Genomic DNA, 25,644 nt, shown 5'->3' on the forward strand with positions numbered 1-25,644 from the left:
GCAGTCTCTGGAACACTTTCCCATCCCATTGCGTGGATGGTCTGGGTGGGTACTGCACGTCGTCCTTACATAGCGAGAGGCAAATGAAGACGGAAACCAGTATGGCAGTCAGGCTTGATGACGGTGCTTATCAGGGCTGGCAGCTGGACTCAGAAAACTGTCTCATCGTCGTCTCTCACACCAGTGTTTTCAACCCTTGCTGCACAGTGGAAATACATTTGGGACTTCTAAGATGTACCTTTGCCTGGGTCCCATCTAAACCGGGTGAGACAGAATATCAGGGAGCAGAGCTTGGGCATTTGTATTTAGTGAAATCTTCCCAGCTGGATCGGAACCACCGTGAGATACCAGCTCACACCTATGAGAGTGTGAGAAGACCAGAGATGTCACGTGCTGGCAAGGACGTGGGGGAAAGGGAGTTCTCGAGCACCGTTGGTGGGAATGGGAACTGGAGCAGCCACTCTGGAAGACAGTACGGAGGCTCTTCAGACACTTAGAAATACAACCACCCGATGATCCAGCAATTTCACTGCTGAGTATAGATCTAAGGAAATGAGATCACTATCTTGTAGAGACGTCTGCATCCCTGTGTTCACTGCGGCGTTATTCACAATAGCCAAGGCATGGAAACAACCTGGGTGTCCACCTACAGCTGAATGGATAAAGAAAATGTGGTGTATCTATACGGTGGAACACTACTCAGCCATAAGAAGAAGGAAATCCTGCCATTTGCAACAATGTGGATGAATCTTGAAGGCATCCTGCTACGTCTGATAGAGTCAGACAAAGACAAATAACATATTATCTCACTTACATGTGAAATGTAAAACAAACAAACAAAAACCTAACTCATAGGAACAGAGGATGGGGAAATGGGTGGAGGTGGTCAAAAGGTACGAACTTCCAGTTATAAGATGAATAAATTCTGGGAATAGAACACGCAGTGTGGGGACTAAAGTTAGCAATACTGTGCTCTGTAATTAGAAGTGACTAAGAGTATAGATCTTAAAAGTGCTCATCGAAAGGAAAACATTTTAAGTATGGAAAGTGATGGGTATGTTAACGAACCTTATTGTGGTGATCATTTCACAATAGATGCATTTATCAGATCATTATGTTGAGCCCCTTAAATGTACATAATGTTATCTGTCAGTAATGTTATATCTCAGTAAAACTGGAAGAAAAATCATAGAAAGAAGAAGCTCCCCAGATGAGTACACTGTGCAGCCAGGGTCGAGAATCCCTGCTTTAGAGCACGTTATAAAGTCAGTGAAACTCAGTGTTACCGCGGACAGATGGCAGCCCGGTGGGAAGGCAAAGCACAGAGCAGGTGCCTGGCGCTGGGGTGGGGGAGGGTCTAGGACAGAGAGGCCCTTTGAAGTGAGCCCTGAAGAAAGGGTGGGATCATCAAGGAGTCACGTCACAGGCACTGCTCCTGATAAACTCGGGGACATGTGAAGGACACGGGAAGCCCATTTAGAGAGTGTGGAAGGCAAACCTAAGGCTGGCCGAGGACTTGGATGCCAGTGTGTGGAGCATCCACTCCCTAAACCCGGAGGCGGAGGCGGAGGATGCAGTGCACCAGGGGGCTGGCTAAGCTGACCACAGGGCCGAAGACTCGGGGGGCCGCAGCTCCCCCTTCCGCCCCAGAGGGCACCCAGGGCAGCATCGCCTTGGAAAAGCCCACAGGCTTTGCAGGTTCAAGTCCAGGCTCCAGCCCTTCTGCACATCAGCTGCGTGATCCTGGATGTGCGATTTAGGATCTTAATGGGCCTCAGATTTCTCATCTGTGTCGCGGCTATTGTGGGGAGACCAGGAGAGAGCTCACGAGAGGAACCTGTGAACGCCTGGCTCACGGGTCTGCGGTGCAGAGCTGGCCTTGCCCTCCAGGGCTGGCCCTCCTCAGGCCCCATCCCTCCCAGCCTGGATGCTGCTCAGCATCCCCAGGAGACACTTGCAATCTGTAAGTCATCGAAAATTGAGTTGTAGCAGTTTAAAAAAACGCCAACTCTTAATAGCTGTTATATACCACACCCACCATCTTTCCTGTCGCTACCAACATGATGAGCAGCAAGAGATGGGGTGCCCTGTGGGTTCTCTGCTGGTTGCCGTGCCTCTTTCACTCAGGTTCCAGAAGCTTCTCTTCTGAAGCCCAGGAAGACAGGCTAGCCCGCAGTGCTTTCGCCGGAGCATCCGCACCTCCACGAGCAAGGACTGCCCACATTGACCGGCGTGCTCGGGGCCAGGAGCAGGTTAAATGCTTGTCCTGAAGACTCTCCTCTGGCCTCCCAGTAACCCCTGAGACTGCCTTTCTGCAAGTGCCTGGCCGGGGCACCCAGTGAGTGGTGCAGGGAGCCGGGGCTCACACTCCCAGACTGCATAGCGCCCAGCCCACTGCCTCAGTTTCCTGCTGTGCTCGCTCCTCTGGACAGGCCAGGGGCTGCTCCCTGTTTCTTCTTAGACCTCACTGGGTAGTGGGTGGGTTGGGGGACTGTGGAAGTGATGGGGTGTCATGACATGTTGCAAAAGTGGTCACATCAGAGCCAGTGGCTTTGAATTCCTTACCTACTTACTGTGCGACTTTAGAAAAGTTGCTTAGACTTTATGGACCTTGATGTTCATACCTATAAAGTGGAGATAAAATGGCTCGGTTTTTATTAACCTCTTTTTCTCTGAGTCAGTAAGCTCGTACCCTGGCTAGCTGCTGGTTGCTATTTTTATGTGCATTCCTCATGTAATGTATACAGCCGTTCTATGGAGGGAGGGATCCTGTTGTTCTCAGGGGATGGAGAATCAGGACTTCACTCATAAAGGGTGGGTTGTTTGCCCAGAGTAACAGCACTGGCCGAACAGGGCCATTGCTGGTCACTGCGACGCCGGAGCCCACCCTCCCCACCAGGATGCCATCCGGGGAAGCAGAATCCTCCTTTGCAGAGAACACAGGTAGAGTCTGTGAAGTCTGCATGCGGCCCGGCAGGGCGGTGAATGGAGAAAATGCTAACTCTTGCTTGGTACAATTATCACTGCCCTCTGGCTTGTCACTTCCCTGGCCGTAAAGAGTTTCCGGTGTCACATGTGCCCCTCGGGGAATAAGGTTAAAAGGCCCCCATGTTGCTCTTGTCTTCATGACCACAAAGGGTCAGTGTTTCTGTGGGAACTACTCTAGAGAGTTGATTCATTTCAGCAAACGTTTTGTGAGTCCCCACGCTTCGCCAGGCCCTGTGTTAGGCTCTGGGGGACTCAGCAGAGACCCCCTTCCCTTGGGGGCACACAGCCGAGGGGGTGACTCGTTCACTCTCGAAGCTCCAGTGCCTAGAAGGGTTCATTGCTGGAATGAATGAATGCACTAATGCATCACAAGAATGCTACATGCTACCAAAGGTGAGGAAGCCAGTGACCCCCGAGCAGCTGTCCTCACCCCAGGGCCGTTGGCTCATCTGCGGAAGGAGGCGGGAGTCGACGTGCTCATTCACTGATCGACCAAGCCCTAGGTGTTGCTGTGCCGTCGTGCGCCACGGAGGACCAGTGGCCAGAGTCCGCTGCTGCGTGGGCTGCGCAGCGCTGTCCTGAGGGTGCGGGCTGGCTGTCCACTTTGGGCAGGCCGTGTCCCCTCTGGGTGGCTGGTTTCCCACGTGTGGAGGGCCGCTCTGAGGGTGAAATGAGCTCACACATGCACACGATACCTCTATCCCTTGTTGACCCTGTCCCGGTGTGCCTCGCAGGCTGCAGATGTGGACACAGACACGCGTGTGGCCGTGGGGTCCCACTGTGTGGGAGAAAGCCTCATGGCCTCCGGTAAGAGGACAGGGCAGGCAATGGAGGCAAGGCTGAGGGAGCACCTGGGTCCAGGCAGTGAGTGTGCATCCGTGAGCGGAGCTCTCAGAAGGGGAGGCGGGGGTCACTGAGGCTCTGAGGGGGAGCCTGAATGCCCTGCACAGTGTGCTAGAGCTTGGGCTAAGCCCCATGTGACAGGGAGCCGGGCAGGCGAGTGATGAGCTTGCTGGGGGCTGTGTGGAGGACGAGGGTGTGTCTTGAGGCAGAAAAGGGTGGCTAATGGCATTTACAGCGGAAGCAATGACAACGTCCGCTTCCACCTGCTGGATTCTGTCTCCCACCTTCAGGCACCAGGCACTGCCTCCCGGCAGCCCTGAGAATACAGGGGGACACACAGATGTGTCCCCAGTCATTTTGCTACAGTGGACTCTGAAGGGTGGTTTCCTCTGACCACTAAGGGGTGGGCTTGGGGCCCACTGCTATTGTGATGATCTGGTCCCTGCAGTGGTTCAGGTGAGAACTCGGGCTGCCAATGAGTCTATCTGATACCTCTCATGAAAAGCCAAGGAACGGGTTGCCTTCTTCCTCTGGTGCCAGACCCCCGAGTTGCAGGGATGCTGCCGCTGGTTTTGAGTGATTGTATTGCTGCAGGCTTGATTTTGTACAGAGCCATCAAATTAGCATACTGATGCAGGGGTACTAGTGGGTGATGGGGAGGGAACCAGGGAGTGGGGGTGGGCTTCAGCCCACTCTCTTGTTTGCTAGAGAGCTGCCCTAATGCTCACAGTGACAGAAACAGAGCCCCCTCCCCAACACCCCCCAAAGGGCACTCAAAGCCCACCAAACATTTAGAGGCAGGACATCGCCACCTAGTGGCCAGCTGCACCAGGTAGGGAACCGTCCATCAAAGGGGATGGATGGGGGTTAGGCATGGAAAGGTTTCTGGGATTTAAAAGAACTTGCAAACATAGAGTTCTGTAGTCATGGAGCAATTTGCATGTATCTTTATTCCAAGTGAATCCTATAAACACTTATTCAACACCTATTGTATGCTGGCCACTTTGCTCTCTGTTGGGAATACAATGGAGACCATTCCCAGGACTAGCAGCCTCAGGAGGAAGAGGCTTGTTCAGAAGCTGCCAATAGGGTCAGGGCTCCACCAAGGGGTGTAAGACGAGAGGCACCCGGCTCTCCGGGAGGCTAGCCCTGAAGGGGTCTGAGTGTGCCAGGTGACAGGGAAGGAACATCCACAAAATTCCAGAGTACGGATCCACTGAGCTGAGCGGATGGGCCAAGTGCATGGAGGGCCAAGTGCATGGAGCACAGGAAGCCTGTGGTGGGGGCTGGGCTGGAAATGTGAGTGGGGGCACAGGATAAGGTCCCTGCTGTGCAGACTGATCGCGGTGTGCTCTCTACCCAAATGGGAAGGTTCCAGTGGAACTCAGCCTTGTGCTTTGCTACAATAGACAGGCTCAACACATGCTGATTGTCTGCCTGCAAGCAATTGCCAGTTTTCTTTAAAGAATTCAGCAAGACTGGGCTTGTTGTCATAGAAAAGATTCTGTCTGGGTTGCTCCCATACACTTCTAGGAGATCCTAAATTGCTGAATGGTCTTTCCTCGAGCTGTACCCTCCTAGCAGGAAATACTAAAAATTAGTTATCGGGCATAAATGAACAGCTACCAGTTGGGGAGGCTGGGGTTTTGCTTGTTTTGTTTACTTAATTGTGTGATTTTTTTTTTTTTTTTTTTTTGCCAGTTGCCTTCTGTGAGGGTTTTTAAAATTATTTTGCCTAAGACTGAAAGCATCTTTATGATGTGGTTCAGAACAATGATCCCACTGACAAGGATGTTACATGACTTCTCATTGAATCCTTGCTTTGGTGTGTATGTTTGGGCATGTAGGTCTTTTTAGCCGAGCTCCCTAGCAGAGGAAACTAAAAGTGTAGTGCGTGCTTGTCCCCTGTGATCACAGTGACTTCTTTCCTGGCCAGCCACAGTCCCCTGTGGACAGAACTCTGAAGGGACCTCACAGCTCTGGTCATTTAGAGTAGCCAGGGAGTGCCAGAGCTCAGCTAGAGGCAACGTGTTTGGGTAACATCCATATCTCTGTCCAATTTTAGAATCTCTCAGACTTGAATATGCATATGAAATGCCTGGAAAACTTGTTAAAATACAGATTCCAATTTGATCTGGGCTAGGGCAGGAGATTCTGCATTTCAAACACTTTCCTGGGAGATGTCCATGCAGCTGGGACGCCCCGATCTGCCATGCCATGAGGCTGAGCACAGAGTCTGACTCTCCTCAGCCTAGCTTCCCTTCCCCAGTGTGCCCCCTCAAACTGCAGAGCCCCCCCAAGCATCCCCACTGAGGAATCAGGCTTTGGCCCCCTCCCCTTGAATGTGGAGGTCCACGGACCCAGAGGGACCTGGCTCGTTACAGAGGGTTATCTGCTGTGACTGCAAGGCTCTGGGTATTAGGGAACATGGTTAGTTCAGGGAATGTATAGAGGTTTTTATTTACCTTGAGATCACAGCACAGGTTATCACCTCCTCCAGGAAGCCTCCGTGATTTTTTGATAACACTCAGTATATATCTCTTTCATAGCACATTGTAGGTGTATTATAAGTCTCTAAATAAATGGCTGTCACTGAGCCATCTGCCTCTTCCAGGACTGGCTGTATTTATCTGTGGCTCCCCAGAGCTCAGCATACCCCTTCGCATATAACAGTCACTGGATAAACAGAGTGGGGGGCAACAGGAGTGAACAAAGGAGTGTGGTTAGAGCGCAGATGAGAAGCGTGACAGGGGTGGCTGAGGTGAGTGGCTGAGCATTCTTCAGGCAGCTTCACTTGAAAGAGCATCGGGCCCAGTTGTGCCCTCGCTCGCGTGAAGGGCCTCTTCTTGGTCCTGCGTGAGAAGCCCCTCCATGCCCATCTGTAATTACACAGGCCCAGGCGAAGAGTCCTCTTGTGGCCTAATTAGAAGCTTCCTTAACCTTATCTGAAGCCATTTCTGTAATCAACGAGGGGAAAAAAAAGTCATTCTCCCAAAGACACATTCAATGAGTGGCTTTGCTTTCTCTGGTTTTCACTCCAGCAGCTGAGCTCAGAATTCAAGCTGTGTTTGCTGGTTCCACTGCGGTGGTGGTGGGAGAGCTGTGGGAGCTGGAGTAAGCAGCCCAGTAAGGGAAGTCCAGTTACTGAGGTCCGGAGCGCCTCTCATTGATGCAATCACCAGAATTTTCAATAAAGAGTTACCGAATCCCCGCAACTCGTCCACCACCACGTGGTTACTAAGAATACGGAGAAGCCTAACACTCAGAATGTAGGCAGAGGAGGGTTGTAGGAACAGTGTCTGGCCAGTGGTGCATTGAGGGTGGTGTGTGCAAGGTCGAGTCGACTTCAAGGACAGGAGGTTAGACCTACCCTTGAAGCAGAGTAGACGTTTCTAAAGAATCATCAGAAACAAGGGGGACTGTGTTGGCTCCTTAAACTGTCCCCCGGGGGAGAGCAGACATGCCCAAAGTGGTGAAAAGAGGGAGAAGAGAGGCTGGAAGGTGGAAGGAGAAGGCCTTCCAAGGAGGATGTACAGTCTGGTCAGAGCCTGGTATGTGGAAGGAGCTGGGTGCGCTCAGGCCACGGTGAGCAGGTGGCGTGGCTGGAGTAGGGTGTGCCCTGGGCCAGAAGGGAAGGTAGCCAGAGATAAGGCAGGCCATGGCATCGGGGGGAAAATGGTGCCAAGCGCTGATGCAGGTGTTTGGTGCTCATTAGCGAGGGTAACTGGTAAGAGGAGCCACTTCTGGTCCACCCAAAAACCTCACGTTCCAGCCTGGAGGTTTTCCAGGGTCTGACCATGTTCCCCACTCTCCCCAACGCATTGCTCAGCTTTCTGCCTCTGAACACCTCTGGCCACAGATCGTAGGGCTGAACCAAGAGCAGACAGTCCCAGTTTGACCCCTGCCCTCCAACAGAGCCGGTGCAGGAAGTAAGCCTTCCATCAGAAGAAAGTAGGGCCGTTCTTGCACTGTGGAGCTGGCAAAATTATTTTGCCTAAGACTGACCTTTGATTGTTCATCAAAGACTGACCCTTCCTCTTGGAAGAAGCAGCTTGGAAATGCCCCACTTGGTTGATGCCCTATATCTGGCAGCCAGTCCTTAATTATAAAATACCAATACCCAAGAGCTAAAGAACCTTACTGGGTGCCACGTTCGTCCTTCCCTCTTTTTCTTCCTCTTAGATCGATGCCTCGCTCCAGCCCACCTGCCTTCCTCTAGCATCAGCCTTTAGTCCAAGAATAGCAAGAGGAACTTCTACTGTTGTAAACAAGGCTTTCAACCTACTTTTCCTGTTGTTATTACATCCAATAAGTCTCCATTTGCTTTGCATACCCATTTTACAGTTGAAGAAACTGAGGCACAGAGCAGAGATAGGCTTGAAACGCTATGGTTGTCTGTCCCTGATGGTCTTCCATGACAGAGCGATCCCCACTACTCCCAGTTGTTAACTCACTTTCCTATTGCCTCTGCCCAGTGAGGCTCCCTGCCAGCAGAGACCTTCCCTTATTCAACTTTGTGTCCCCGTTTATTCAAAACATGTGCCTGGGACATGGAAGATGCACATTAAGGGCTTGTTGAATAAATGGTGGTGTGTACCACTCAGTGTCAGGCTTTGACACCTGGCTCCCTGCCTCCCCTCTGAGACTTGATCTCCCCTCCAGAATCAAAGTCTGCCCCATCCCCCAGCGGATGGCCTCCCTGTTCTAAACTAAAGCTTTCCAAAGGTTCCTCCAAAGGCTCTAGGCCCTCTCTAGGCTGGCATCTTCAAATTGTAGTTAAGGCAACCCAAGATCCTCCCTGAAGCTATTTGGAGTGATTGTGGGAAGATGGTGGTAGGGCTATTGAGCAGCCCCCCCACCCCTGGGCAAATCACCTAACCAGTTAGGTACTCTGAGGTTATAAAGATGTTAGCATCTCTCAGGAAGTGTTTTCAACACCTGTTATGGAAAGGCGGCGTGGTGCTGTGGGTCTGTGGTTAGTCAGCTGTGCCCCTGAATCCTAGCTCTGTGTGGCCTTGGCTGGGCTACTGAATTCCTCTGATTCTCGTTTTATTTTCCCTGTGAAATGATACGCAATAACTCTACTAAAGGGTAATGGTGGGCATGAAAAGGGCAGCACACACAAAATGTCTAGTGTTCCACCTGCCAAATAGTAGCCCTGAAGAAGTAGATACTGTAATGATGAGGAGGACTGAGCTCAGAATGTAATGTAATACAGAGTCCAGAGGAAGGAGAGATTCCCTAACAGCAGGGAAGTCAGCAAAGGCTTTAGGAGGAAGCCTGCAGTAGCTTCCCAGGGCAGAGGTCCTTTACTACCACCGTTTTGCCTCCCCAGATGTTGAACAATCCCGAGAAGATAGCCGAGCAGATAAGTAAGGATCTCGCCTGGCTCACCTCCCACGTGATGGCTCTGTGGACCCAGTTCCTAGACACAGTGACTCTACACTCCCAGGTGACCTCTTATCTCACCCAGGAACATCACACCTTGAGGGTAAGGTGTCAAGTGGTATAAATTCCCTAATCACGTGCCAGTGTTCCCTTGAGGGAGCTTTCCCACAGTTAGTTCATTGGGCAGAACAGGAATTGGGGTTTTCTCCCGTAGCTGCGTGTGCCGGTCCTGGCCCCACCTTGAGCTCTCGGTGAGACTTTGTGAACTGGTTCAGCCTCTGAAACCTTGACCTCCGCCATTCATAAAATATCTGTCTTGGCTACTAGATGATAGCATGAGGGATGTTCCAAATGCTCTGAACGTATTTTGGAGAAGTGTTTTCAAATGTCAGACATTGTTCTTGGTGTATTTCTTTGCCACCAGGTTGGGTTTGTATGGACAGGTACTAATGCATAATAGATGTCGGTCTCCTTGTTTACAGCAAGAAGACCAAAGATCTGGGTCCACAAAGTACTTTGTGGATGCACTTACATGACTGGCGTTGCCAATTCTGTTTCCTCTGCATTTACTTATGGTCACGGTTTTCAAGTGTCTTCTTCTAGTAGAAGAGATAAGACCTACATAAACAAATTATAGAAAGCAGTGTAAGAATAGGTTCACAAATCTGCATTAAACTGTGTCCCTAAACCAGCTTTGGGCTAAGAGAGGACGCCCGTGGAAGTACTTGTTTCAGACCCTCTGGGCGGGGCGGGGTGGGCTCAGCTCTCCTTTGTCAGTTTCCCTTTGGAAAATCAAGATAATGCCCGCCCTGTGAATTAAACTGTTCATGCAATCTTATTCCTCAGGTCCGAAGGTTTTCTGAGGCCTTCTTTTATATGGAGCACCAAAAGCTTGCAGTTCTGACCTTTCAGGAGAATCTGTAAGTAACCAATTGCATGCCCACGTCACACTGCCAAAGTGGCCACCCAAGATATTCTCTTTCAAAGGCCCTTCTTCCCTCCGTCTCTGACTGCGAAGGAGAGAAGTCTGCCCACCTCTGCACATTCGAGCTGCATTTTCTCTGCAGGCAAAAGAGTCAGACAGATTGCAGAGGTGGGAGCTGGTAGGTGGCAGAGAAGGTCAATAGCCAAAGTTTTCTTTTGTTGAATGTTATTATGGTTCTATAGACAGAATCAAGACTTCCTAGGTCCCCGAAGACATCTGTGCTGAGTCTTCTTTGTGAAATGAATTAGAAGCAGGTGCTGTGACCACAACCTATGTCAGAAAAAAAACACAGAATTCGCTGGAGACTTTGCAGTAGCTTCGAAACACATTTAGCATAAGAATGAGGACGGAACTACCTAATTAGGCAGACTGATGAATTTCTAAGTCTGCCTTCCTCCAAAATTAAAGAAAAAAATGAAAACATACGAAAAAAGTCAGAGGGTTAACAAAAAATGAGGTCATTCTCTTGTAGATCTCCCCAGTGGGCAGGAACAGATGGGTCCGTCCAAGACGGGGTGGCGTTTGCTACCCAAGTCCAAGGGGTTCTTTTTGTTTCTGAATGATACGTTCACCTCAAGGAATAAATGTGGATGCAGTAGTGTTCGAGACGGCCCGATAAATCCAGCAGGAGAAACATTTCAGGTTCATCTGTCACACAAGACGGACCTGAGACCTTTTCGCCCTCCGCTTTATAACCTTCTCTTCCTTCTCTCCACACTTCATCCAGTTGGACAGCTAGGCGGCATTTACAGTTTGCCTTGTGGAATCTGAAGTGGGGGGTGGGAAGGCACCAAGAAAAACACATCTATGATGAAAATAGCTTATCTGGAACCAGGTAGACCTTCACTCACTCACATCTTCATTCCGCCCAGCAACTACAGTCAGAAGAGTTAGTGTGAGCAAATGTGAGCAGAATTGTGAGGGCCGCGGAGCAAGATGCTGTAAATCAGGACTGTTGTGGGAACCTGCTTCCTGAATCCCCAAAATAGGCGAACCCTCAATCGCCGGGTGTGCTGTGTTCCCCAGGAGCGTGGGCGCACGTGGAGGGAACAGACACAGAGGCAGCTCCTCTTCCGGAAGAGTTTCTTTGAGATGCTAACCACTCAAGTTCAGACGATACGGTACTTGGTGGACTTGGGTTCAAAATCCTACTCCTCCATTGGACCTACAGCAGGTCCTTGAGAAAGTGCTGTTCTGTTGCTGTTTTTTTCCCCCCCCTTGTCCTCCCCTAGTCTTAGTTTCCCTAAAACAGGTAGGGCAAGAACTGAAAGGACCAAATGAGAACATCCATGCCCATGGAATACACTGTCCAAGCCACAGACTCCATTCAGAAAATGTTAGGTGATGACTCACACATTACACGGTTGTTGGTTGTGCACGTAGGCACTGCGACATCGCAGGGAACAAATTAAAGATGCTGTCCTTACGGGTCTCTCATTCTAGGGCAGAAACAGGCAAGACGTAAATCGAATTATCTCAGGTAGTGACAAGTAAAGGAAACCAAATCAAGGTGAGGACACGGAACACGATGAGAAGGGACATGGCCGGTGTCCTCATAAGTGTTGAAGGACGAGCTCTCAGAGCAACAAAAACAATATCCGGGGTCTGTACTGTTTGCTGATTTCCACTGCATGAATTCTCCCACAACGGTGGCTATCATGTGCCAATATGTGATCTCTGGACACGGGACTGGGAAGAGATGTGCACAGTTGGCTCTTGCAAGCTGGTGGGACCTCCTCCAACACAGCACTGGGTGTGGGATAAGGACTCTTGAAGCCAAAGTGCTGAGAGGGAGTCTTCCTGAGGATGTGGCATTTGACTAGAGACTGGGGTTCTATCCGGCCAGACCTTGATATGAAAGAAGACCAGTCAGAGGGAAAAGCTGGTGCCGAGGCTCTTACACGGGAACACGGGGTGTTTGAGGGGCAGCAGGGAGACAAGTGTAACTATAGGACGGAGTGAGCAGGAATGAGGGGGAGGGAGGCAGGACCAGTGAGGTGGGGAGGGACCAGCCCATGTGGGACCTTAGGGACCAGGACAAAGAACTCAGACTTTGTACCATGACAGTTATGATTAAGGCCTTTCGCAAAAGCTGGCAAACAGTAGGGTGGAAAGACCTGATCTCAAACTGATATACATGGCTTGAAATCTTGGTCCTGGAACTTACAAGGTTTGTGACACCAGACCAGTTCCTGAACCTCTCTTTGGTTGCTGCTTAGAAGTAAATAGGAGAGTCCTTCATTCAGCAGCTATCCACTGAGTGCAGACTATGGGCCTGACACTCTTCTGGGCATTAGATATTTAGCAGTGACCAAAACAGACAAATCACTATTTTAATAGCAGAAGGCATATAGATAAATAAATAAATATGATACGCAAACGCAGTAAGTGCCAATGAGAGCTATATCAGTGTGGTAAGAATGGAGAGGGCTTTTCCTCTGAGCTGTCACAGAAGAGGTCTGAAGCAGGTACAGACTGAGCCCTGCAAATACCCAGGAGACCAGGGTATCTGTCTCACAGAGCAGTTGCAGAGGCACTGAGTACTATTCACGAGAAGATACTAACCTGTAAAGGAAGGTGTACACAAGGCTAGAAGCAATATTATTCAGAAAGAAGTAAACTTTTAATTAGGTCATTAAGGGTAAGAGGTACGGAACCAAAAGGGGCATTTTACGTCCAATTGAGAAAGTTACTGGAGGAAAGGTCCAGAGTACTATGAATGGAGTTTCATCTCAGAATGAGGCAGTGAGCAGGTGTGAGGCCAGGCTAGTAAGCGTGCACCGGCATGGGTGTACCCACCTGGGGGTTGGAGCTGGAGAGGGAGGGTGTGCTTAGGAGACAGAACCATCCCCCCAAATCAGGATTGACAAGTGGACAGACAAGGTAGCCCTGGTGACACTCATCTGTCAAGACCCATCTAGTTCAAGACCCATCTAGTTCAAGACCCATCTAGTTCAAGACCCATCAAGTTCAAGACCCATCAAGTTCAAGACTCATCAAGTTCAAGACCCATCTATCTAGTTCAGACCCATCTAGTTCAAAACCCATCAAGTTCAAGACCCATCTATCTAGTTCAAGACCCATCTAGTTCAAGACCCATCTAGTTCAAAACCCATCAAGTTCAAGACCCATCTAGTTCAAGACCCATCTAGTTCAAGACCCATCTAGTTCAAGACCCATCTAGTTCAAAACCCATCAAGTTCAAGACCCATCTAGTTCAAGACCCATCAAGTTCAAGACCTATCAAGTTCAAGACCCATCAAGTTTAAGACCCATCTAGTTCAAGCTCATACTAGATTGTGTTTCTCGAACAGTGGGGCACATTGAGTACACTGTGAATCCACATCGTGGGTTTGAGACAGCACTTTTACATGAAATAGATAGGATAGGACAAGATGGAGTAGGGAGTACCAGTAAGACGTGTTTCTGAAACTTTTGCTTCAATGTGTGTTTCTGGGAGCGTGTGGTTGTACTGGGTCGCCGTGTAAAATGGAGACTGTTTCTTGCCATGGACTGCAGTATTTTTGTCCACATGCAGTATTTAAAAATGCAATGTTGCAGTGTCTGAAAATGGTTTAGAACTGGCCAGTAGCAAGCGTGTGTTTTATTGTCCTTTGCCTCTGCTTTACCCCTAGCTAGCCTGTGCTTTTCACACAGTAAGGAGGGGCTCAGTTGAGACCTTCTTGAATGAATGAATGCAGAAGTGTTGGTGTGCAGGAAGACCCATCCTGGGGATTTAACCTCTGGAACAATGACAATTGACTGATCACTCTGCCTTTTAGGTTTCTCTGTAGAAATAAGTGTAATGCTAAATTTTAAAAGTCGTTCATTTTACAAGACGCTACGTCTATAGTGTTGAACACAAAAGGCACTTTCCCCACCTTCCTGGTGCTTTGCCTGTTGAGATGCCTCGGGTAAGAAGCCCAGCTAAGTGCTCTCCCTGCATTGGCTCATTGAATGCCCACACTAACACTATGAGCTCGGAACTGTTTGTATCTGCACTTCACCGAAGAAGAAACTGGGAAAACCTGGGCTCAGAGAGGTTAAGTAACTTATTTTGGACGACACAGCAAGCATGTGATGCACACACAGATCTGCTAGGGTCCAGATCCCACACTCCTAGCGTCCCTGTAGTATATAGCTGTGGCTCCATGATACGGTGGTGAACCATTATCCTAAGGAGCTGCATCTGGATTTCTCAGCCTCCAAAATAGAAGTATCTTTGTGTTGTTGGCTATACTCTGGGTCAGGGAGATAAGTAGGGGATGAACTGGGCCCTGGATGCTGCAGATAGCAGGTCTCTAGAATTTGTCTTTCTGCCTTGAAACTTTATGCCCATTGAATAGCATCTTCCCATTTCCCTACCCAGCCCCTCGCAACCACTCCCCTTTATTTTTTTGACTCTGAATTTGACTATTTTCAATTCCTCCTGCAAGTGGAACCACAGAGTATTTGTCCTTGTGAGGTTGACTTCTTTTGCTTAGCATAATGTCGTCAAGGTTTGTCCACGTTGTCACATAGGACAAGGTTTCCTTCTTTATTTAAGGCTGAGTAATATCCCATTGCCCTGCGTTTTCTTGATCCTTTTTCTGTTCACGGACTCTTAGCTTGTCTCCGTGGCCGGACTATTGTGAATGGTGCTGCTATGCACGTGGGGGTGCATGGATCTCTTATAGACCCTGATTTCCATGCTTTGGGATAAATACCCAGAAGTAGGATTGCCAGATCATATGGTGCTTCTATTTTTAATTTCCCGAAGAACTTCCATACTGTTTTCTACAGCAACTGTGATGTTTCATCAACAGTGTCCGAGGGCTGCAACATGGCCACATCCTCACCAACGCTTGCTTTTTTCTTGGGTTTAAGAATAGCCATCCTAGGTGTGAGGTGACAGAATTTTGTATGTGCTCTAGAATTTTTAGTCATTTGTTTAAACACATGCTCAGCACTGTTTTAGGTGCTTGGTCACATCCACAAAGTCACAAAGTCAAGAAGCCACCTTCTGGCAGGAGGTAACCCGGACCCGACTCTCCAGCACCTCTCCTGCTGTGTGGTAGTTACTTGATTAATCACCTGATGTATTCATGACTGTGAGCTCTCTAGGTCCAGAATCAAGTTTCCATCCTGGAGGTATATACCTTTGCCTGGGGACCCAGTCCTCCGCACGTGGGTGTCCAGTCAGTGTACTTTTTTAATAAACTAAAAACTGAACCAAAATTTCCAGGTTCAGGTGATAGCTAAGAAGTACAGGATTGATTGCAACAAAATTCCCTTTAAATATTCAGAGAAAGCTTCACAGTATTAAGAAGTTGCTACAGCCTTCATGGCTTTGAAGAAGAGAATAAATACATTGCTTATCCTTTTTTTTTTTTTTTTTAAGAGACAGGGAGGGTGGGGAGCAAGGGGGAGATGCCAAGGGAGAGAGAATCCCAAGCAGACTCCCTACTGAGCACAGAGCCCGATCTGGGGCTCACCCTCACGACCCTGAGGTCACGATCTGAGCCAAAGCCAAGTCAGACACTTAACCGACTGAGCCACCCAGACGCCCCACATTGTTTATCCTTTTTGATCATAGGTTAAAATCCAGTTGAATAATAAGAAAGAAATAAAATATTCATATTTCATATGTATATTCAAAATACATGTATAAGGCATCCTATATGCATATGCGTTCAGTATATTTGTTCCCGAGAGCGCAGAATGAGAGAATTTTCCCTGGGCTTGTGTGGAGTTCTGCCACTATGAGTGGTTCTGTGGGAGCAGGTGACCTGTCTACATAGCTGAAGAGTGACGTGGGGGCTTCCAGAGGTCAGGCTGCTCCAGGCTGACAGACAGACAGATAGAAGCTAACTGTGTGTGTGTAATTCTTCTCCCAGACGTACCAGCCTCTTCTCCCTGGGTTTAAGAATGATTGAGGTAAGGGGCGCCTGGGTGGCTCAGTCAGTTAAGTGTCTGCCTTTGGCTCAGGTCATGATCTCAGGGTCCTGGGATCAAGCCCTGCATCAGGCTCTCTGCTCAGCAGCGAGTCTGCTACTCCCTCTCTAGAGCTCCGTGATCTCTCTCGCTGTCTCTCTCTCTCTGTCAAATAAATAAATAAAATCTTAAAAAAAAAGTGATTGAGATGGAATGGTGAATGATGGAATGTTAATATTTTTCCTTTGTGGGAAGAAATAGACTCTCTCCCTTCTACAGGGACTTGAGAAAGGGAATAAATATTTCCTATCATCCCATCTTTTGAATGAGGAGTACTGATGATCTCAAACTCCAAAATCCAATTCCTGCTGGTGGAAGGGTGTTTGGTCCATGGAGGAAGAATTTGGGGCATTTTTTATCTTACATGGAGGAACCAAAACTCATGGCTCCTGAGCTAGGGCACTTAACCGCTAATCCAGGATGCTGGTGGCCACAGAGTAAGCAATAAAACAAGAAAGGAAAAAAAAAAAGCAATCTTAGATGGTTCTTAATACAATGCCACAACCTAGAATTCAGACCCTAAGTGTTATAGGTTAGAAAAGCAAGAGTAAAGGATAAGGAGCTTGAAGTTTTTCCTCCAAAGTACTAATTTAAGATTCCTAGCCATTTAGAAGCTCAGATCCTGCTCCACTGGAATGGTATTTATTGCATCCCACTAAAATGGAATGTGATACGTGCCCCGGTCGCACGATCCATGACCTCTAACCTCAGTGCCCAGACCAGTGGGGCTGGGTAGGTGGCTGGGAGAAAGGAAGAGAGGATGGACACACAGATGATGTATTGTCAGAGCCTGCTGAATGTTTCCTGAATGTTTTCTTGGGATGAGGGGATGAGGCAATGATTCTTACCACATTTAAAACTTGTTCCGATGCTCAACCAGTATGTGTGTCCCCAGGATACAGACCCACAGCCAGTTGTCTCTGGACATCCGAAACTCGGAGTACCTCACCACCATGCCCCCGCTGCCCGCGGAGTGCCTGGACATCGATGGCGACTGGAACAACTTGCCAGTTATCTTTGAGGACAGATACGTGGACTGCCCTGCAACAGGTTGGTCTTTGTTCTGGAAAGACTCAAGACTAAGGCTTATCGGTGGGTCCTGGTCAGTCGCCCTACTTACGTTCCAACAGCAGTGGAACCAAATCAAGGAAGTGATTTGGCAGTTCATGGAGGAGATGCAAAATCTCCGGCTAAGCGAGTTACTTAAAATGACCTTGTGTCAGTGCAACTGACAAATCAATGCAACAGAAGGGCAACTATGGTAGAGATCCCCTTCCTGACTCCCTCTGGGGTAAAATTCTACCAAGTGCCTTGGTGTTTTCACCTATGAAATGGGAACCAGATTCTCCCCTCACCATGAGCAGAGAATGGACATCCTTTCGTATATCAAATATAAAGTCATTTCTCATTGAACTTTGGTAGCATTCAGTTCAGACTCCTGTGGAGTGCTTGCTTCATGCCACGAACCAGGCAAGGTATTCAAGAAAATAGGCTGTAATCCCATCTGTGTGTATCTGTGCGTATCTGTGCGTTTGTATCAACATCGTGGTCTGTCTTGCTGGGCTGCACAGTGTGTTAGGGAACTGATAGGTCAGCGGGAGAGAGCCTGGTGCCCACGGGGCATTCTGTGGATGTTAGTCCTCTGTCCCCTCCCACAGCCCTGCTCATGGAAACCCAAAAGCTATCATAGCTGAAGTAGACCCATGATCCCTTAAAGAGCCAGAAAGTTGCCGGCTGGAAGTCTTACGTGTTTTATCTTTTGAATCCTATTCAAAACAAAACAAAACAAAAAACTTCATAAGCTCTATTTCACAGAGAGAAACTGAGGCACGATGAATATAAGTACATATTAAAGATCTGCCCTGCCATCTCTTTGTGAGGCATTTCAAACCATGATGCTGGGATGCCCATCATTTAAATCATGTGTCACTTAAATTTCAGAGTTTCTGCAGGCAGAGATTTGTAGGATCTTTAAAAAAGAAGAAAAAGAAAAAGAAAGTCAAGGAGACATCCAAGGACAGTATAACTTTGTGATGGAGGGATGTTAGTGGATTCTCAGTTGTGCCCTGACATCTAGCGTCAACACTGTGTATGACAGCAAGAAGGGGACGCTCGCTAGAGAAGGCCGCCTACCCAGCTGGTCAAAAAAACACTGAGTACTTTGCACAAAGGCTGAGTGTGCGTGGTGCATTTGTATGTGTGTGTGCTCGTCTTCATTATAGTTATATACGATAGCTACAGAACACCTGAACAGGTAGGGAAGAAATTTACAATAAGCACTGGTGATCAGCTCCTCGGATTTACTACTTGGCTTCCTTGCAGAAAGTCTTCAGTCTGTTTTCCTTTACATAGGAATAGACACCCTGATGGATGCAAATTTCAGTCCTGCAACTCACGCGTACAATTGCATTGCATGTCTTTATTTTTTATAAATCTTCCTATCCTCTGAGCCCATCCATTCTGCCACACATGATGGGAAGTCCACCTCGGGCTTTCGCAGGCTTCCCTGCTGGCCCTTCTCTGCTGCCCTCAAGTCAGTGCTCTAGATTTAGATGTGGCTGGAGGCCATCTTTCTGGGGCCGTCTGCCCCTGCAGGAGCCTCGAAGCCGTGTATGGTCCGTCTTTGCCTGTCTTTCAGAGGCAGCATCTCTTTGAAGCTTCTGGAAGGTGCTTGGGACAGGGAACTTGACTGAGTCTGTGACCCCAGCACTAAGGATCCCGTCTTCCCAGAAGGACCCCAAGGCAATTGCTCTCAGAGGATTGGCTGTCTCCCCAAGACTTCTCTCTACAGACCTCTCACCTGTTCGTTCCCTTTTCCCAAGACTACTTCCCACTCAGAACTTCTCTTGACCTTCTTTGTTCCTTCACAGTGTGCTCTGATGATTCTTTAATCCCAGAGCAAAAGCATTAGCAAATAAAGAACTATTTCCCTTTTCCCCCAGGAACTGGTGACCTTAATGTAATTTCCAAGGAGGTCATCAGATTTGCATTCCATTGTTTCAGTGTGGTGAAGAAAGGGAAATAAAAGAGTCCCATTTCCATATTAAAATAGTAATATTTATTCATGGTCTGCTGCAGTACCATGGGCTAGATACCTACTGTGTGCCAGACCCTTGCAAATTCTGTCTGTATTATCTGTGATCCCTCCTCCCCGGGACCCCTCACTCTTCTGCCCCAAGGCAATTGAACCTTTTACCTAAGGGCCTTAACAGTTGACCAGACTGCCTCAAATGGAATCTTTGCTCCAACCATTAGTGACTGTGAAATTGGGCAAAAGCAATTGTAATTTATATTCTGTAGGCCTACTGTGAGCAGTGGATAGGTCCATCCACAGAACACTTAAGGCACAAAGGAAGTTATGAATGCATGTCAGCTGATACTGGTCGTTAGTTTAGGACTAAATCCATTCTCTTTGAATTAGATCCTCCGCTACTCTCATTTTTCCACAGTTGTGGTAGTGAAGCTAGTGTTGTTATTTTGACAATCAGAGGCATCTTTCATCTCTGTTCCAAGAATTTGCCGATCTCCTGATGCCTGTAATATAAAGACCAGACTCCTCATTCATACAGGGCATTCAGGTAGGTCCATCCATATCGTGGCCTCCCTCTACCTTCTAACCCCATGCCGCCTCACGCCCCCGTTCACCCTAGCTCCATCCACACGAGATCTAACTGGTAACTGGCCAGAATGTGCACCCCAGGCTTCTGGGTCTTGGCCCTTGCTGTTCTCTCTGCCTCATATGACTCATTAACTCCATCTCTGAAGAACCCAATTCATATTCTCCAGGATACAGCCCACATGCTTTAGGTAGGAGAGCCTACTCTACTGTACCTTGTATGCTTCCCAATATTTTGAAAATCCCTTAGAGAGAGAGACTAATTCATCATTAAAACTGATCCCCACTTCCCCTCTCCCTAACCTGTGGCCTAGTGTAGGACTTTGTGCATAAGGCTCTGCCAATGCATTATTCATGGATTAAATAACATGGATATTGCAGTTTTTTCAAACCAATATAAGCAGTTCGTGAGACTAATAGTCTTTGTTCTGCTGCATTTCTGTTCTATTCTCATTCATTTTATGAACACAGTTCACCATGTGGCAGCCATGGTGTTAGCCGTGGGCACACTGATATTCATACAACACAACCCTTCTCTCCAGTGGGGACAGGAAATGCACAAGTGAGTTGTATTGGTGACGGTGTTAAGAGTATGTTTTTGTAGAGGGGATGCTGGGAATTTGTTCAGAGAACATCTAACCTGCTGTTGGCTATGGGAAACCTCCCCCAGAGGCAGGGATATTTGCTCAGTCTCTCAAGATCCCAAGAACATATCCACATAAGGAAGAGACCCATTCTTCCCCGATCTTTGTTCTCATCTTTGACCCAGCCATAAATTTCACCCCAAGGTGTGAGCTGGTGATATGGTTTGTAAGTAGATATCTTAGTGATTCACTTCATAACTTCCAATAGTGGTTATATTCCTTTAACTTCTATGAAAACCATTTGAAGAATTTAAAAGTTCTAAATAAAATAAAAGCCCAGTCCCTCTTTTTTTGTCTGGTGTATGTGGAAATTGAATAAACTATCAGATGGCTTTTTCAAGAGAGCTGTGGTACTGACAGACATGGGAGACACTTGTTTTCTTCCATTTAGGCTTTATTAGAAGGGAGAGAAAGAGAAAGAGATGGGGGGAGGAGCAGGAAAAGGAGGAGGAGGGGCAGGAGAAAGAGAGAAGACAAAAGAAAAGAGAACAGAGAGACAGGATGAGAGAGGTAATAGTTTACCGTGAAGAAAAATACGAGAAAGAAGGTCATGCTTTGACGCTGCCATCCTACCAGGAAGATCAGAGGAATCCGGGAACCTCTGTGGTCTGAATGCCATGCAGGATAATTGCCCTGGTGACAGAGCTCAAGCTTGGAGGGTTTCTCTCGCGAAGGCAGGAATCCGTCCTCCCCACATGTTGACCGTTCATATCATGACTCTCCTGTGAGCTAGGTCTATGAGGCCTGCTGGTTGCTATGAATCTGCCCTTCCTAGAGTTGAGGAAAGTGAGCTCGAAAGGGAAAAAAAAACTTATTTAAGTTCTGTCATTGTCCAAGGCCTCATGGCTGGTGGCTGCTGGTGTCAGGACCGGAAAACAGGCCTTCCTGGCTGCAAAGCTCTTTCTCCACTGTAAATACTGTACATGATGTAGAGAAATGCTCTAATATTTATAAGTAGTAATTAAATTAAAACTGGTTTGGTAAGTAAAAGACCAATCATGAATTACAATATTTGACAGCTTTGCATTCATGCACGGTGATTCTGACACAAATTACCTGGTATTAGGTCAAACAGGTTGAGGGCACAGCCTCTGATAAGACTTCCCTCATGTCAGACACGAGCTTGGGGGTTCCTAGGCCACCTGTCCTCCTGACCAACTGGATACCAATTCAGGGGGTTCCACCCCCCTCCCCGGTTCCATGATTTGCTGGAACAATTCACAGAACTCAGGAAAATGCTATGCCTATGATGACCACTTTAATATAAAGGATATAAATAAAGACCAGCCAAAAGAAGACACCTGTAAAGCAAGGTCTGGAAGGGTCTCAAACATGAAGGTCCCATGACCCCAGGCCTGGTCATCCTGGCAAATCAATGTGTATTGCCCACCGGGGAAGCTTACTCAAGCCCCAGAGTCCACAGATTTTAGAGGGGTTTCATTATCTAGGCATGGCTGGTAGAATCATTGGTCACATGATTGAACCACTCTCCCCAGAGGTCATACTGGTACTACCTGGCTCAAAGCCCCAGCCGAATAGTTGGTCTTTCTGGCATGGCCAGCCCCCATCCTGAGTCATCTCCTTAGCATAAACCATTAAAGGACTCATATGAGTCACCTGGTTAGTATAAGCTCTTAAGGCCCACCACCAATAACAAAGACCGTTCCATCACTTGGGAAATTGCACAAATTCAGAGGTTGTCCCCTAGGATCCAGGAGCAGAGTTCAGCCAGATTATTTATTATACAGTCGGGCTTTTGCATAGTTTGTGGACATAGGTTCTTAAACTACGATACATTTTTCTTTCTTTCTTCTTTTTGTAGGGTACAATTTGAGTGCTTACCCTAATTTTGATGTTCCAACGACAAGTCCTGCAATAATGAATCTAAAAGACAGAGAAGAGGACCCTATTGTAAATAGAAAATCACCTTTTAGGGAAGACCTTGTCTTGCCCACCATGAAACCACCCCAAGTGGACTCTGATGAGGAAGTTATTAGGTGTTCAGAGCCAGATGACAACATAACCACCCCAAAATGTGTGGACATGTGCTCTGAATCTCAGGTGTATCTGACAATTGGTGAGTCCCAGAACAAAGCAGGTTTGCCTGAAGAGGAATGTTGGACTGGCCAGTGGTCTGATGTTGGAACACATCCACGGGCAGATGAGGAGCTGCCCAGAAGGAGCCCAGGTCCGGAGGATGGCCAGGCCCCAGCACTCACCTACATTGATGTGAAATCTAGCAATAAGAGGCCTTGCAGTACTGAGCCCACAGTGGTCATTAGAGCTCAGCAGGAGAGTGGGCACTCTGCTTATAACTATGAATCACACAGAGCTGTGCCAGGCCAAGAGGTAGTGGGTGGAGGTCGTCAAAATGCCATCCTTTCAGAGAAAATAATGCTCCATGAGTCAAGTACTCTAGGAAAGGTTGCAGACCAGGAGGGCAAGATGGCGCTGCTAAGTCTGAAGCTCATCCCCTCTGAGCCCTGCGATCCACTAAACTCGACTTTGAGGGATCCTTTGAATGTTAGGGCTTCCCCAAAGGACCCTCACTCAGAGGAGCAGGAGGAAGTGTCGGTGCTCTCTGGGGTCATCAAGAGATCTTCTTCCATCATCTCTGATTCAGGCATTGAGAGCGAGCCAAGCTCTGTTGCCTGGTCCGAGGCACGAAGCCGGGCCCTGGAGTTACCCAGTGACCGGGAAGTCTTGCACCATCTGGTTCGAAGACATGCCCTGCATAGGAACTCCTTAGAGGGTGGACACACAGAGAGCAATACTAGTTTGCCAAGTGGGATCCAGGCGTCTCTCACCTCCATAAGCTCTTTGCCTTTTGAGGAGGAAGAACGGGAGCTGGCACTCACCAAGTTGACCAAGTCTGTGTCTGCACCCCAAATCAGTAGCCCAGAGGGATCTGCTGAAGACGCGGACACCGTGCAGCAAGGTGGAGGTCTTGCTGAAAGTCCAGCCGTACCCATGGAGAGCGTAGACTCCCTGGGATCCAGAATCCAGGATGCTGGGGCAGACCATTCCCTTGTTCAGGTGGTTCCAGGTGCCGACAGCCAGCAGGGCCCTGGTTACATAGACATCCCCAAAGGCACAGAGAGTCAGTTTGATCCTCAAGGGCCTTGTTACCTTGATGGCAGGACTGAGAACCCTCTGGGTGTTGAAACCAAAGGTCTTAATGTAAAAATACCACATATCCTAGCACTTGAAATCCCTAGGCACGGATCCTGTCCTAGAGTACTAACGGAGACCCCAGAGGGCATGCCTGAAGACTTGAATGTGGGGAAAGGCGCTCTTTCCGACAGCAGCATCTCAGATGATGAGACGATTGCCCACCATAAGGTGCCTGAATGGAGCTGTAGGGCAGCTGCTGATGCCAGCGGCCTGGATTCCACAGGCGAGCAGAGCAGCTCACCGCACATCATTGATGATGCAGCAGTTAGCGAAGGAGCTGACGCTCCTCTGGAGGCTGGACGTGAAGCAGGCACCGTGTGCTCTCCTGTGACTCACTCCATTCACTCCCAGGTTTTAGGAAACCAAGAGCCAAAGGCAGGCACTTCCGTCATGGCGTCCCACCTGAGCCCGGCGGAGACCTTCACTCTAGACAGCCTGAAGGCCGTGGAGGTCGTCAACCTGTCCGTGTCTTGCACAGCCACGTGTCTCCCTTTCTCCTCTGTGCCCAAGGAGACCCCTGCCCGGGCTGGGTTCTCTGCCAAGCAGACCCCATTGCCCATCACTCATCAGCCCTTGGGTTCCTTTGCAGTGGTCTCTACGCATTCGAGCAAGTTGGAGGAAGAAGTCAGTGAAAGGATGTACAGGTAAGCCGACTGCTGGCTTACCTGCCCCCAGCATGGTTTTAGATTCCCCGCATATTGCTCAGGTTCATGCATACTCTTTCAGTATTGAAATAGGAGTTACTTCCTAATTTAGATAAAGTAATATATTTATGTCCTACAAGTCGGAGATGCAGAATAGTAGAGGTAAAATCTATCAGCAAGCCTGTCTCTCAATTACATCCACTGCGTAAGTTCTTCTGCACTTTTTTTGTGTACATCTCTATTCTCTTCTTCTTATGCAAAAATAGGATGATTCTGTACAAACTGTAAGGTTTTTTTTTTTTTTGAAGATTTTATTTATTTATTTGAGAGAGACTTGAGAGAGAAAGCACATGAGAGGGGGTAGGGTCGGGAGGGTCAGAGGGAGAAGCAGACTCCCTGCTGAGCAGGGAGCCCGATGCAGGACTCAATCCAGGGACTCCAGGATCATGACCTGAGCCGAAGGCAGTCGCTTAACCAACTGAGCCACCCAGGCACCCTGTAAGGTTTTTTTCAATCTAACATATTGGGAAAGGTTCTATATGTACCATGATTTATGAACAAACTCCTTTAGAGAGGGATATTTGGGATTTTTTTTTTTTTTTTTAGTTTTTATTATGATAACTCTGCTGTGAATGTCACTATATCTCTGTCTTCGCACATTTTGAGAGGGCTGTTCTTTAAGGGCCTTTGAGGAAATCTGCCTCAGATTTGGCTCCTCAGCCCTTTTGTGTGGTTCTTACTCATGTCATTCCTTGTGTAATGCCAGAATCCATCCCTTCATCCTTGCGTTAGGTTTGTATTCATATTGCTCCCTCATCTATAAACTATATATTTGATTAAGTATATTATAGAATCCTTTTATTACTCTTCTGCAAAATGCTGAAGAGTTACATATTAATGATTCCCATGAAAGAGATTGCACAGGCAGGTAAACATTGGATCCCTCGCTTTATGAAGAACATGAAGTACCTAATATGCCTATGGCATCAATTTAATAAATAGACAGCAATGACCAATGCCTGCTTGTAAGGTTACCGTCCTTACAGCCTAAGAGGGAGACAGAAAGATGAGAAGAGTGAAAAAGGGTAGCTGGGTAAACAGGAGAGTTCCTGTGTATGCGCAGCTGAACCAGAAGAAGGACCCGATCTGGCTGGGGGCAGCGAGTGTGCCTAGAGACGGGTGCCAAGGGATACCTTTTAGAGGTGACTGCAGAGCAAATACGAGAGACACAGTGGTGATGGTGATGATGGGGATGGTAATGGTGGTGATGATGATGGTGGTGATGACGGTGATGAGGCTGGTGCTGAGGCTGGTAATAGATCATGTTTCTTACTGTTTCATCAGTTTTAAGTACTGTTCTAAGCATTTTGTATAGACGGTGTCACTTAA

At 48.1% G+C, this 25,644-nt stretch overlaps 1 protein-coding gene across 1 annotated transcript in view; it reads left to right on the top strand.

Annotated features, from left to right (window-relative positions):
* Positions 1-25,644, top strand: part of FAM135B (family with sequence similarity 135 member B) — a 173,628-nt gene that overhangs the window by 135,533 nt on the left and 12,451 nt on the right. Inside the window, exons 9-12 of the mRNA XM_045899186.1 lie at positions 9,167-9,322; positions 10,066-10,139; positions 17,073-17,227; positions 22,260-24,255. Of these exons, the coding sequence (XP_045755142.1) occupies positions 9,167-9,322; positions 10,066-10,139; positions 17,073-17,227; positions 22,260-24,255 (2,381 nt within the window). The remainder of the gene's footprint in view (positions 1-9,166; positions 9,323-10,065; positions 10,140-17,072; positions 17,228-22,259; positions 24,256-25,644) is intronic.

The sequence above is a fragment of the Mirounga angustirostris genome, unplaced genomic scaffold (genome assembly GCF_029215605.1).
Source record: "Mirounga angustirostris isolate CCGP_5_RB_7025 unplaced genomic scaffold, mMirAng1.0.hap1 SCAF_4, whole genome shotgun sequence".
Classification (NCBI taxonomy): domain Eukaryota; kingdom Metazoa; phylum Chordata; class Mammalia; order Carnivora; family Phocidae; genus Mirounga; species Mirounga angustirostris.